Source organism: Chionomys nivalis, chromosome 10, assembly GCF_950005125.1.
Source record: "Chionomys nivalis chromosome 10, mChiNiv1.1, whole genome shotgun sequence".
NCBI lineage: Eukaryota > Metazoa > Chordata > Mammalia > Rodentia > Cricetidae > Chionomys > Chionomys nivalis.
Genome location: NC_080095.1, coordinates 83,283,444 through 83,297,733, shown reverse-complemented (window position 1 = coordinate 83,297,733; position 14,290 = coordinate 83,283,444). Strand labels below are relative to the sequence as shown.

The following is a 14,290-nucleotide window of genomic DNA, read 5'->3' as shown; positions in this document are numbered from 1 at the left end:
TTATATGGATGTAGACATTTGTTCTACTACTTCCTAAACTTTCAAAAAATTAAAAATGTATTTGTTAACTTACAGATGAGTCATAACTTCTTGATATTAAAAAAGTTTTATTTAAAAACATTAAAAACAGAATACTTTTAGTAAAAATTCCACACACACACACACACACACACCCCAATCCATAAAGACCTGGAACAAGGTTTTTCAGTATTTGATTTGGGACTATGGGATGTATGAACCTCCTAGATTCTTTGGAATCCATGAGAAAGGGGTATAGGAGCTGTTTTTTTTTTTTTTTTTTTTTTTTTTTTAATTTTATATGTAAAAAATTTTGTGTTTTGGCTGCATGTCTGTGCACCACATGCTTGGCTGTTGCCTGAGGAGGCCCAAAGAAGGTGTTGGATCCCCTGGACCTGGAGTTACAGACACCAGTGAGCAGCTACTTGAGAGCTGAGAATCAGACCCCGGAACTCTGAAAGAGCAGCCATTGGTTTTAACTGTGAGCAATCTCTCCAGCCCCAGGTTTTGAAAATTCTGGGGAATTTTTCATTCATTCTTTGAGATAGAGTTTTGCTAGTCTAGAACTTTCAATCTTCTTCCTTCAGCTTTCTGAGCGCTTGGTTTAAGACATGTGCCACCATGTCTGGCCCCAATGACTGCTGTTGTATTGAAGTTAAAAGCCATAGACTTAATGTAACCTCATATGGTTCCATGTGGGATAAAACATATAGGATAATGACTTAGACAGTCTAGTCAAATACCATAATTGTCCGTAAGGTAATCCAGGACTGCTGACGTGCTCGACAGGGCATTAAATATTCGTTTTTCCTGCCTCGATGTTATCTTTTCCATCATGTATATTAAATGTTGATGGAAACACATAAAAGGAGTTCCAAGTTCAAGAGCAATGTCAACCCAGTCCCAGATACATTTCAGCGGGGTTTCTTCATAGCCAGCAAACATAGCTGGGTTTGCTAAAAGTCCCCTTGCGACCATCACACCTGCAAATTAAAGCATAAGGTATTTTTCCATAAACTAAGAATCCATCATTATCAGTCCAAGCAATGCAAGAGCATTTATCAAAAAATATTTTGAGATTTCAGAATACCCTTACTACAAATTAATGAATTACAACAAGAAAGAAGTTGATTCTGGTGCCACTGATAAACTAATTATATTTATACAACTAATTTTAAAAAGAGATCTATATTGTTTCTTTAGGAGACATTCATGTCGTCATTATTGGACTGCTTAAAGTTGAGTCTATTTGCTTTCATCCAGCAACAGTTACCACAGGGCTGCTTGTTAATTACGTAAGGGGCAATGAAACCACATGGCCGTTCCAAGGCTCCTGTGGGCAGCAAGTTCACAACTCAATAAATACGCCATCTGTAGATGACTTTACTGATCCAGGTATGATGGAGCAGCACAATGAATGTACCCCTTATAAAATGATATACTATTCGTAAGGAAAAGATCTGGCAGCACTGTAATACAATACTTTGCTTAAATTAGTACAATAGGAAAATATGGCTCAGTGTGAAACACAAAATCAAATTAACATCACTCCCCCATCCTAACTTTTGAATCCTTATTAAGTAACAAAAAATCCCAGTATTTATTTCTTACCATCTGCCCCAGTCATCTGCCACACAGTCTCTGCTTCTTTCAAGTTTCTTATGTCTCCGTTAGCAACCACAGGTATAGACACACTTTCCTTGATCATTCTAATGGCATCATAGTGGACAGGTTGGTGTCTTTCTTCAGTGGTTCTTCCATGAACTGTAACCCAGGACACTCCTGTTGCTTCAGCCTTCTGGCAAAGATCTATGGTTCTTCTAAGGTCATCATGGATCCTATGATTTCAGAATTGTAGCCGTTCATAGCACACAGATTTTAATGCTAAAATAACTAAGATACTTTATCTGCTACATCACTTTGCTTCACCATATTGTATTATCATCTCATGTCACAATTAATAAGGTTTTATTGAGTAATCATTCCATTCAAGACCTTGGCTTTAGTTATTTGACTATGGAAACAACAGGTGACAAATATCTTTCCCTTCCCCACTACTTTTCCTTATTAGTGCCGAGAAATTAAGAGTCAACAGCGCACTGCCACAGAGGAACACAGAGAAGTCATCCTGACACGTTATGTTATGTGCAGGCCTCTCACACTGGAATCTTGTTTTCTTTTAATTGTTAAATATTAGTGCAAATATCCTTCCTGTTTTCTAGCTGGTGCCAGGGATGTTTCTTAGCATTAGTTAAATAGAATCTGGAGAAAGTTGAGGGGTTTGCGAGGTCTTTTAATTGGGAATATATTGTTTTGTGTTAAGAAATAAGATTTCAGAATTTATAATTTAAGAATGGAGTTTATGTCTGTTTGCTAGACAAATCTCTCGATATTTCCACATACCAGTCTCTAATTTAGGATACATACTATATCACTAAACAAAAGGAGTATTTTTTTTTTATTCTTTTTTAATTAAAATTTCCACCTGCTCCCCATTTCCCATTTCCCTCCCCTCCTCCCAGATATTGCCCTCCCCCCACTTCCCTCCCCCTATCCCCACTCCTCTTCTCCTCCCCCCACTCCATTCCCCCTCCCTATCGATACTGAAGAGCAGTCCAAATTCCCTGCCCTGCGGGAAGACCAAGGTCCTTCTATCTACGTCCAGAAAGGTGAGCGTCCAAACAGGCTAAGCTCCCACAAAGCCAGTTCATGTATTAGGATCGAAACCTAGTGCCATTGTCCTTGGCTTCTCATCAGTCTTCATTGACCGCCATGCTCAGAGAGTCCGGAATCAACCCATGCTTATTCAGTCCCAGACCAGCTGGCCTTGGTGGGCTCCCAATAAATCAGTTCCACTGTCACAGTGGGTGGGTGCATCCCTCGTGGTCCTGATTTTTTGCTCATGTTCTCCCTCCTTCTGCTCAAAAGGAGTATTTTTAAACTTTCCAAGTAATATATTAACTTGTTAGTAGACTGAAATATTTTGTTTACCTTATTTTAATTGAAACTGAAAATCTAGGATTTTCCACTTGATTTCTTACTTGTTTCACCATATCTTGAATGAGCTCTGGCTTGTTTATTAAGCAAGCTCCATAACCTTCTGCCATGGCCCACCTTGATAAAGCAAGCACAACAGGTAGATTGTAAACATCTAGAAGGGAAGATAAAACTCTAAATGTACTGTATCACTCTTTCCTCTATCTACAGTTCATGGATCTACAGAAGGGCAGTTAGCTTAGTTGGAGACTGTTGTCCTAAATAAGATTCATAGATCAACATTTCTAAATGTTCCCATGAGATCAGGAAAACACTTGTCTTTTTACCAGTTAAGTGAGAGCATTAAATTAGAATTCTTTCAACCAAAACATATTAGGTGTTCATATTAACTGCAACTACTTCAAATTTTTAAAATTCCAAATTTGATGTTTATTGAGCATAACAAGAGGTTTTGTCAGTCTCAAGAGTAGAAATATATTTTTGGCTCACAGCATTCCAACACTACTAAATAGCGTATCTAATTCTCCTAATGAGTATACAAATGTCTAATCTGATTTGGCTTAAGCTCCATTTAAAACCACGAAACTGTGATTTATTCTTTGGGCACATCTGGCTACTGGAGATAACCTAGTACAGTGCCAGCACAACAGTTTCTTAAGTACATCCCATTCAAACCCAATCAAGTAGCTATGAAACGGAAAGGAAAAAGGTGACTACAGTAAAATAATTAATTAGGAGAAAGCCAACAGTATGTCTTAAATCACAAAATCAGCCTTTTTGGGGATTGCTATAGATCTTAGATTCTCAAAGAATTAGCTACTGATGAGGTTGAAGGCAGAGCCAGAGTGTGCTTGTTCGTTTTATTGGCTTGGCACAAACTAGTTACCTGGGAACAGGGAACCTTGGTTGTGGAATTGTTTCCATCAGATTGGTCTGTGAGCATCTCAATGGGACATTTTCTTGTTTAATGACTGGTGTGCAAAGGCCCAGTCTACTGTGGGCTCTGCTAACCCTGGGGAGATAGGTACCCTGGGTTGTGTAAGAAAACATGTTGCAGCCGGGCGGTGGTGGCGTACGCCTTTAATCCCAGCACTTGGGAGGCAGAGGCAGGCGGATCTCTGTGAGTTCGAGACCAGCCTGGTCTACAAGAGCTAGTTCCAGGACAGGCTCCAAAACCACAGAGAAACCCTGTCTCGAAAAACCAAAAAAAAAAAAAAAAAAAAAGAAAGAAAGAAAACATGTTGCGTGTAATAGGTTTTATGAGAATGGCCCCCTAAAGCTCATGTATTTGAATGTTTGGTCCCTGATTAGTGGAACTGTCGGAGAAGGCATGTTGCTGGAGGAGGCATGCCATCAAAGGTGAGCTTTAAGGTTTCAAAAGACCATACCATTCCCAGTCAGCTCTGACTCATGGCTGTATCTCAAGATGTAAGCTCTCAGTTACTTCTTCAGTGACATGCCTACCTGCCTGCTGCCATGCTTTCTGTTCACCCTCTGAACCTTTAAGTCCCTAATAAACTCTTTCTTTATGCCTTGGTCATGGTATTTTGTTATGGCAATAGAAAAGTATCTAGTTAACAGCAGAAAGCAAGTAAGCAGTGTTACTCCATGGTCTTTGCTTTAGTTTCTGCCTCCAGGTACATTCCTTGTCTTCGCTCAATCTTGGAGTGTGACTTGGGAGTTGCAATCTGAAAGAAACCCTTTCCTGCCCAAGCTGATTTTGGTCACAGTGTTTATCATAACTGAAAAAAAAAAAAAAAAAAAAAAAAAAGCGAATGAGGTAGTGATGAGGAAGCAAAAACCTAGTCAAGAGTCCACAAATCACTTCAGATATCATGAAAGACCTTTGATGTTCCTAAATAACCCTTTCTTTTTTTAAGTTCTTGTTTAGAACCACAGTGCTTTAAATCTATAGCCTTCCTCTTAAAACTCGTTATTTAATTAATTATTATTACTAGTGTGTGTATGGGGGTGGAGAGTGTACACTCAGAAGACAGAGGACAACTCTGGGGAGTTGGTTCTTTCCTTGCATCATGTGAGTGCAGGGGAAGGAGTTCAGGTTATGCTTCTTAACTTTTGGAAAACGAGAAAGATATTATACCATGTTCCCATAGTTTTTTTTTTTTTTTTTTTTTCTATTTTCTTTGAAAACTCTTCTAATTTCTTTGACCTTTACCTCTGAGGGCAACCACAGTTAATATCTATTCCACTTGCATAGGGGCAGACGATTTGGGCAGCATCAGATAAAAGTCTTGCATCATTAGCAGCAAACTGAACAATCAACGGGCAATCGCCTGTTAAAAAAAAAAACAGTCCAACATTAAACTTCCTAGAAGAAACAGTCACACAGCCAAAAATCAAATGAAAGACTGCAGAATTTAGAGTGAAAAGTATCCCAGAATGGTAGTATGTACACACCTGTTACGTGGAAGTGAGTGTGAGCGGTCTACACACACCACCATGCCAGCTTTCTTAGAATTCTGGGAGAAGCACTCAGATGTGTCTTCTATTTAGTGGCATATTCTCCTACATGGATGGTCCACATACTGCTGTCTAAACTGTATTCATGCTTTTATAGGTCTGTTCCTAGATGATTGCCTGGAAGTCTAACTGCTGAGTAAGCATTTAACACTGCCTAGGTATTTAACATAGATACTATTAAATTATCTTCTAAGAGTTTACAGATGCACAAATTAATACAAAGGGTCTTTATTTCTATTCAAGTCACCCACACTGAACACACAGTATTTGTGTGTCTTTATTTGTATTTTTCACATTCTATTTTTAATTCTTACTTTCTTTTTTTATTATTTATTTGAGACAGGGGCTCATTCTGTTGTCCTGAAATTTACTATGTAGACCAGGCTGGCTTTAAACTCCAGAGTTTGAGATCTCCCTAGCCCTGTGTTCCAAGTGCTGAGATTAAAGGAATTGTCTACCATCCCTAGCTGTGTTTTGACTTATAATTGTTTTTAAAGGAAAGAAATTAGTCCTGTCCATTGCATGTGTTATATGTATTTTTTAGTTCTGTTTATCTCAAAGTACATTTCTATACCTTTATGGAGAAGTTTAAAATTTAGGTTAGCCAAATTTAGTCATATCTGCTTTCCTAGGTCTTACAGAACATATTTTTCATATCTTTGGATAGTGTTTCAATTCTGGAAAGATGCATTTTAACATTTCAAAGGCTTTTTTTTCCCTATGAAATCCACGGGATGTTTATAAAAGGCACATTTCAGGATATCACCTCTGTTGAACCAATTACAGATTTCTATAGCAATTCACTGGTCTGGGAATTGATGAGAAAGAGCATCCTTTTATTCTTCTTTGGCCTGTGGGGTGCATTCCCTGGTTGTTACCTTAGTTACAGAATTCTATTTTAACAGTCACTTATTGATTAACACCATTAGCAGCTGAACATACAAATCAAGCTATTTCTATAACTCATGCCTTCTAGGAACCTACAATCTAGTGGAAGAGAGGGGCATGGAAGAAGAAAAGAAACAGTAGGACTAAGTACAATCAAAGAGCATGTGCTTATGAGCGAGGATATGGTTGCACAGTGACCAAAGAAGATTCCTTGGTTATAAGCTTTGAATGATGGATTAGGAGCCATGATCTGTAGTTTACCACGTGTGTGTGTGTGTGTGTGTGTGTGTGGCAGGGGACACGAACACGAACACACACACACACACACACTTACAAGCATGCAGGCATGATTAGAGAAGACACTCTAGGTAAGGAAGTTCAAGAACAAGGTATGCTAAACTCTAGGAATTTATGGAAAGAAAGGCTATAGATGTATTCAGTGGCTGGATCATAAAGGACTTTGCTTATTTGCCTTAGGTGTTGAATTCTAGCCTCTAGCCTGGTGATTCTAAACTGTTAGGAAGATGGGAGTACTTGTATGGTTCTTTAAAACATGAAGAGATTCTAATTAAGAAGTCGAGCCTGGAAACGCTCATTTCCAACAAGTTTTCAATGATGAAGTCACTTTTGGCCTGAGAATCACGCTGAAGTCATTATTCTGGGCGAGCAGGGAAGGACATGATCAAATTTGTATCTTAGACAAGTCATTTTGGGCTATTAGAAGATAGTCTGAATGAGAAAAGACCACAGGCAACAAGACAGGGACTTATTCTAATAAATGAGGACAGAAAGGCTGGTGGCCTTAAGAACAGCTCACTTTACATTCTGATAGATTATTGACAGTGTAAAAGAAATACTAAAGGCACTTAAAATCAGGACTATAAACTATACTCCTTGTTTCATCTAATTTTATAAAATAGCTGAGTATATATACTTCCCCTGCAAAGTCAGCAAGCTACAGATTTTTACATACCTTGGTTTGTGGTAAATTCACTGTCTCTGGCTTTTACAGATCTGACAAAATCAGCAGCAACTATCATTGGTGTATAACACAGATCACAAGAGTATTTTCTTACTAGTGTTCTAAAAGCCAACCTGTGAAACATACAAAACTTTAATCATGAATTTAGAAAATCCTTGAAGTATATGCATTTGTAAGTTTCATTTAGTTAATTATTAACTATTTATTAGAGAAACTTTTTCTTGGATGAAAGAGATGTAGACTTTCAACTAGTCCACCTGCTAAGAATGACTAAAATCCTTGGTACTTGTGTTTTTGAAAGAGTCTCTCTATATAGCACAGGCAGGCCTGGAACTCACAGAGCCTCTGACTGGCTCTGCCTCCTGGGATTAAGAGCATGCACCATTTATAAAGCTAGAAACCTCAGAACTTATTTATAAAACAATTATAGGAAAATCACAAAAAAGAGAGGAGGGGGAAATAGGCCTGTGGCCTTGCAAGCCTCATGAATTTTCTTTTTGCTTTAAATACAGCAGGCTTGGGGCTGAAGTAGCTGACGACCGGAAATCAGCAGTGAGCGTTGACAAAAAGGGCCCAGCATAAGTTTCCTGCCGTAAAGGATCAGTAAAGAGAAGCTTCAAAAGACGGAAAACTTACAATAACAATGAACACAATACAAAACACTACACACTCGCCTTTGTTAGGAAATGGTGGGCGTGGAGCCAAGATTTTTCACTATTTCAAGACACTCTAACATCTCATGATGATAGTATTCAATCAGGCCTGGTAGGTACATGAAGCCTTTATTCCTATTGGCTACCAGGACTACCCTTTCCACTGCTATCAGTGGAGACCACATGTAGAGCACATACCTCCACGGGTATGGGACTGCACAGTAACAAGGCACCCTTTCTTCTCTTGCTGGATGTTGTGAAAGGAGGCCTTGTGGAGCACCAGGACTTCAGTCATACCCAGAAGCTTGAGTCAGAACTCTCACTTCTGTCCACACTAACTAAAAGACTCCTTATCTCCCAGATGTACATAGAAGCCAAGATGATTAACAAGACAAAATGCTCATTGTAATGAGGTAATCCCTCTCCTTTCTCTCTGGTGGAGCAGTATCAGGATGGCTGACTAAATCAGAAGTTCCAGTATTCAAAACCAGTCATTACAATCTATTTTATACAAAAGAACATACTTATAAATGTAAAAATGCTGTATCAACTGATACAGAAATAACATTAGACAAAGTATCCTTATTCAGTATTTAAAAAGTCTCAAAACCAGAATTGTAAACAGCTTCCTTCATTTGATGAAGGCCATTTCTAAGACATCATATGAGCATCTTCTCCAAGACAGGAGCAAGGACAGGATGTCGCTCGCTCCACTCGTTATAGTGGGCACTTTTAGCCAGTGCAGTAAAACATGAAAGAAGATCAAAATACTAAGGTGAAAAGAATTAAAATTGTCCATCTTTATAGATGACAATCATGTCATCATGTTTACATAGACAATCTCAAGAAATTTATAAAAATCCATTATTGGTAAGTGAGCTCAACAACTTTGTAAGCTATATGCACAATGTAAAAAAAAATCAATTATACTTTTAAAAATTCTTAATTAAGTTACAGAAATAAAATTAAAAATACAAGACTAGGGGCTAGTGGGGTGGCTCAGTGGGTGAGAGTGCTTGCTACACAAGCCTGACGACTCAAATCCTACCCTCAGGACTGACGTATAAATTGATCTCTGATCTCACATAAGGATGAGAGGAGCAGCACATATGCCACCTCCGTTCCCTCCATCCTTCAGATCATTTTCCAGGATAGGGTTTCTTTGCATAGCCCTGGTGGTCCTGGAACTCACTCTGTAGATCAGGTTGGCCCTGAACTCACAGAGATTCACCTACCTCTGCCTCTCTAAGTGTTGGGATTGAAGGAGTGTGCCACCATCACCAGGCTCTCACCCCTCTTTTAGACACACTCCAAAACACTTTCCTAAGCTTTACATCCAAAACACGATTTACACAAATATAAATGAGCTGGACTTCAAAAACATCATTAAGAAGATGAAAAAGGCCGGGCGGTGGTGGCACACGCCTTTAATCCCAGCACTCGGGAGGCAGAGACAGGCGGATCTTTGTGAGTTTGAGGCCAGCCTGGTCTACAAGAGCTAGTTCCAGGCCAGGCTCCGTAGCTACAGAGAAACCCTGTCTCGAAAAAAAAAAAAGAAGATGAAAAAGTGAGCTGGGTAGAAGTGTCTCTCGCCTTTAATCCCAGCACTTGGGAGGCAGTGACAGGCAGATCTCTGTGAGTTCGAGGTCAGCTGGGTCTACAGTGCTAGTTCTAGGATGGCTAAGGTCACACAAAGAAATCCTGTTTGTTGAAAAATGAAAACAAAAATAAAGAAACCCAAAAAAAAACAAATCAATCCCCCCAAAAAAAGAAAGATGAAAAGATAAGCCTACATACCAGGAGGAAACATTTGCAAAGCATATAGGAGTAGCTTCTGGAATAATGTAAAGACAATACTTCACTGCAAACAAATGAGACACCTTAAAACCTATTCAGAATGGGCTGAGCATTTGAATAGATATTTCTATAATGAAAAAAAAAAAACAGAAAGAAGCAAAGATGTTCAACATTACTAGCCAGTAGGGAATGCAAATCCAAATGCAAAAGATTCTACTTTACACCCAATGGAATGGATATAATGATTAAAAAAAAAAAAACAGAATAAAACGACAAGTTTTGTCAAAGGTGGAAGGAACTGGAACCTTTGTATGTTGCTGGGGAGTAGGCAAAGGCACAGCCTTGATGGAAAACAGTGCATTTTCTTTGAAAAGGCAATACAGAATTAACATGTGCCTCATTTGACTCTATAGCTCAAAGAACTGAAATGGTCTGAGATATTTAAATACACGTATTCATAGTAGCATTATCTAAAATTGCCAAGAGGTGGAAGCAATCCAATTGTTTACCAAGTAATGAAAAAACTGATATACACCTATCTAACAACCCTTACACAAGGAGGGAAAGGCTGGCATTATGGTATTATATGGACGAATCTTGAAATCAAGAGTCTTAAAATGGTAAGTAAACTAAGCTAGTCTCAAAAAGACAAGTCTCAGTTACACGAGGCATCTAGAATGGTCAAATTCATAGAGAAAGGAAGCAAAATAATGACTAGGGGTCGGAGGTGTTAGAAATGAAGACTTATTGCTTAGTGGGTTCAGAGATTTAAAGATCAGGTACTCATAATCCTGTATAATTAAGAATCAATGTATAGCCCAGGCTGGTCCTGAAACTCAGCAATTCTACTGTCTTATCCTCTATGAGTGCTGTTCATAAGTGTGTGCCACCACGCCTATTATGTGTACTTTATAACCATAAAAAACCCACAAGAAACCATCAATAGTTAAAAAGTAACAATTAGAAAGAACATGGGCAAAGATATGAAGAAACATTTCTTAAAAAATATTTGGATGGCAAAAAGACACATAATGATATTTGACATCTCCAGTTACATAGGAAATCAAAATTAAAACCATAATGATACAACTCTACTGATCTAGAAAATGGTAAAAATAAAAAGCGTTATTATTAAAAGTTGATAAGGATGAGAAACTAGACTACTCATATGGTAAGCAAATGTTTGTTCAAAGTGTAAAACTGTAATCTCCACTCTAGAAAAGTTTAGTAGTTAAGAAAACCAAACCAAACCTAAGCATCAAATCACCTCAAGCCTCGCAATTTACCACTGTTTTGGTTCTAAGAAGCATGTTCACATAAAAACCTGTGTGTGCATATTTATATCCATTTAATATCTGCTGCAACCTAATATTTGTCATTTTTATAGATATTAGGCTGAGGATGTAGTTCAGCTGGTACAGTGCTTGCTTAATATTCATGAGGCCCTGGCTCTGACACCAGCGTTATTTAAGCTAGTCACAGCGGCGTACACCAGTAATCTTAGCATTTGGGATAAAAATGCAGAAGGATCAGGTCTTCAGCTGCTAGCAAGTTTTAGATATACAAGACTGGGAAAAAAAAAGCTTGGAGAAATTGTCTACTTAGGGTTTCAAACATACCAGTTAAGTGTTAGCACAAAGACTCAATTCTAAATCATGATTCCGAAGTGAAGAGTTTGAAAGCCTTTGTAGTTGAGTGATTTTACAACTCTGGAGAAAAAAAAATTCCAAAAAAAAAAAAAAAAAAACCCTAGTACATATAGGAAAAATGAAATTTGGCTCATTAATGGCTTAACAATACTTACTTTGAATATCGAACCATTGGGGCACAGATTTTCACCAGCTGTCCAGAATGAAACATTTCTATTGGGTCTTTTTTTCTTTCTTGACATATCGTGATTGGTATGGAGTCACTCCTCATGTATACAACTTATTTTTAAATCTGAAAGACAGTTTGCAAAGAGAATATGTATTTCACTACATAACATCCATTATTGGGTTGATCACATAGCTCTGTTGTATGGTTGGGTGCTTGCTTAGCATGTGGCAGACTCTGGGTTTAATTCTCAGTATTGGAAAAACAAAAAAACTATTATTCTAGCAATTTCAATCACCAATATTTTTCATGAGGCTTCAGACTCGGAGGATCTTGCCAAATTCTGCCTCAAGTTATAGGCTGAATAAATCGGGAACACTGAACCTGGTAGTTTTAGAGAAATAAGATATGGGAAACCTCTAGGATTTCTCTCCAGTGTATATCATGTTATGATTTTGCTTGTTACTTTTTTGCTTGGTTTTTGAAACAATTCAAAGCCCTGGTTAGCTTTGAATTGGTAATTCTCTTGCCTCAGCCTCTGGGGGTATTACAACTGCACTGATATGCCTCCATGTCCAACTTCATATTTTTCATTTTATCCATTTTATTTTCTTGATAAACCAAGGAATCTGATTTGAATTCCCATACAATACTGTGTATGACGGAAAATCTGAAACATATCATTCAGGAAAGCTAGGTGGTATCAATAGGACATTTGTACTGTAAAAATCCTGGTATTCTGGGGCTACATGGCTCAGTGGTTAAAAGCAGGGACTGTTAATGCAGAGGACCCGAGTTCAGTTTGTAGTACTCAGGTTGGGAGGATCACAACTATTTCTATTTCCAGCTTCTGGGATCCAACACCTCTGGTTTCTGAGGAAACTTGTACTCACATGCATATACCCACTGCAGATACACACACACACACACAATTAAAAAAATGAGAAGTCTTGATACTTTTATTTCTTATTATTGGTGAATCAGAAGGCACACAAAACTTTATTATCTTAAAATTTAAATGTGTTAACAATGAAGATTCCAGTTAACATCAAATAAGTGCATCATAAATAACTCTTATACCCCAAGTATAAGGGATAAATTATTTATATGTTGTACTTAAAACTATGATTTCATAGTACTTGTTGCTTTTTATATTTTTTTTTTTTGCCTCTGTAATCTAGTCAGATAAAAGCTATCCCTATAAAATGCTAATTATTCAAAATTCAGTCTTTAAACTTTGGCAGTAAGCTAAAAACACATGGCCAGTATAGTGAAGAGTGTCCTAGCTTGCAAGAAATTTTTGGCAGAACAATCAAGTAACAGAGGAAAGAGAGAGTAAATAAGCTGCATTAGAGATGGTCATAGTGCTAAGAAAAACAAACACGGAGTTACAGTAAAACACTAAGAAAAGTTTATTACAAAGGAAAGACGAGTCTTAAACATTACAGAAACGGTAAATACTAGGAGGTGGCAAGTTGCCATGATGTTATTACTGACTTTCTCAATCATGATTTTGTTTTTACTCATTCTTGTGGGTCAGCTAAATTGTAAAAAAAAAAAACAAAACAAAAAACAAACAAACAAACAAAAACCCTGTCAACCTAGTTCGGAAAAGATCGCTAGTTTTGAATATATATATATATATATGTAATTACTTTTCGTGATATATATATATATATATCACGAAAAGTAATTACAGCAATATAAAATATTCAACAGTCAGGGGAAACAGTATTTAAAACTTTATTTTGATCCTTTGTAAGCCACTTACAGAGACCAGTTAAACAGCTCTCTGGGCTTATGGTATGAAAGTATTAATATTTGTTTTAAAGTTCTCCAAAGTCCGCAGTCATGCTTGAGAGTACCAGAATAATTAATTCCGCTTAAATTGGATAGTAACAGGCACAATATTGTGCTCAAATATGCTTGTACACCTAGAATTTCTTTTAGTTGTATTTGTAAATACGTGCTGGTATGTACAGTGGAAGTTTAAACTTTTATTGAATGTTAGTATGCACTGGCTAAAATCCTTTGGTGTAAAAAAATGAAAATTCTGTAATTCAGATAAAGTTATTCGTCGTTGATGATTATAAACAAACGAGTTTTGTATAATATCAATACTGAAATCTAATGTGAATCTGGCACGCTGCCTCTGGCAGCCGACTAATCCCATTTGTATCACAACTGGTCAAGCACAGAAGGGAAATCTGAGGCGATGTTAAGGGAATGCAAAATGCAGTGTAGTTCGAGACCCGCTCACCTAAGTAGTAACGAATATTTCAACGTTTGGATTTCTAAGGTATTTAGGGCAGCACTTAGCAACGATTCTTCCCCAGCATATCCCGCCTGCTACCCGGGCTTGGCACAGGTAGGACTGGGCTGCACTAGCTCCCACGTGCTGGGCGAGGAGGGCCGCAAAGCACCCCGGAGCCTTCTTCCCTACGCCAGAGGCCCGCGTTCTCCAGCCAATACTTGCGTTGGAGGTAGGAGCGGTGGCCACGTCTCCAGCAGCGTGGGAGAAGGCCCGTGCGGCAGCCTTTCTATCCTTCAGAGCGGGGACTGCAGCTCCTGGTATCCACACTCTCTCCCAGCGTTAGCCAGGCGGGGGCGCCTTGATTCTGCGTCATCGGAAGGGCGGGGCTGTCGCAGACGTCATCAA

General features: G+C 38.2%; 1 protein-coding gene across 2 annotated transcripts; it reads right to left on the bottom strand.

The window, feature by feature from the left end:
• Positions 1 to 326: 326 nt before the first annotated feature.
• On the bottom strand, positions 327 to 14,214 carry Dus4l (dihydrouridine synthase 4 like). Of its 2 annotated transcripts, none has more exons than XM_057782750.1 (7): positions 13,892 to 14,214; positions 11,621 to 11,757; positions 7,358 to 7,479; positions 5,192 to 5,309; positions 3,010 to 3,132; positions 1,630 to 1,856; positions 327 to 1,001 (listed from the first exon to the last, which is right to left on the bottom strand). In XM_057782750.1, exons 2-7 carry the CDS (start codon positions 11,734 to 11,736, stop codon positions 754 to 756), a joined length of 954 nt encoding a protein of 317 aa, XP_057638733.1. In that variant the 5' UTR covers positions 11,737 to 11,757; positions 13,892 to 14,214; the 3' UTR covers positions 327 to 753. The 2 variants fall into 2 exon arrangements, with proteins under 2 accessions (XP_057638733.1, XP_057638734.1); XM_057782751.1 differs by having other exon boundaries at positions 14,104 to 14,214.
• Between the last annotated feature and the right edge of the window lie 76 nt (positions 14,215 to 14,290).

Bases quoted from the DNA above. Each gene is read 5' to 3' on its own strand.
- Dus4l (XM_057782750.1), bottom strand. From the start codon at position 11,736: ATGAGGAGTGACTCCATACCAATCACGATATGTCAAGAAAGAAAAAAA. The intron at 7,480-11,620 runs GTAAGTATTGTT...TATGTTTCACAG, and splicing joins CCAATGGTTCGATATTCAAA to GTTGGCTTTTAGAACACTAG. The intron at 5,310-7,357 runs GTATGTAAAAAT...TTTTTTTAACAG, and splicing joins TGAATTTACCACAAACCAAG to GCGATTGCCCGTTGATTGTT.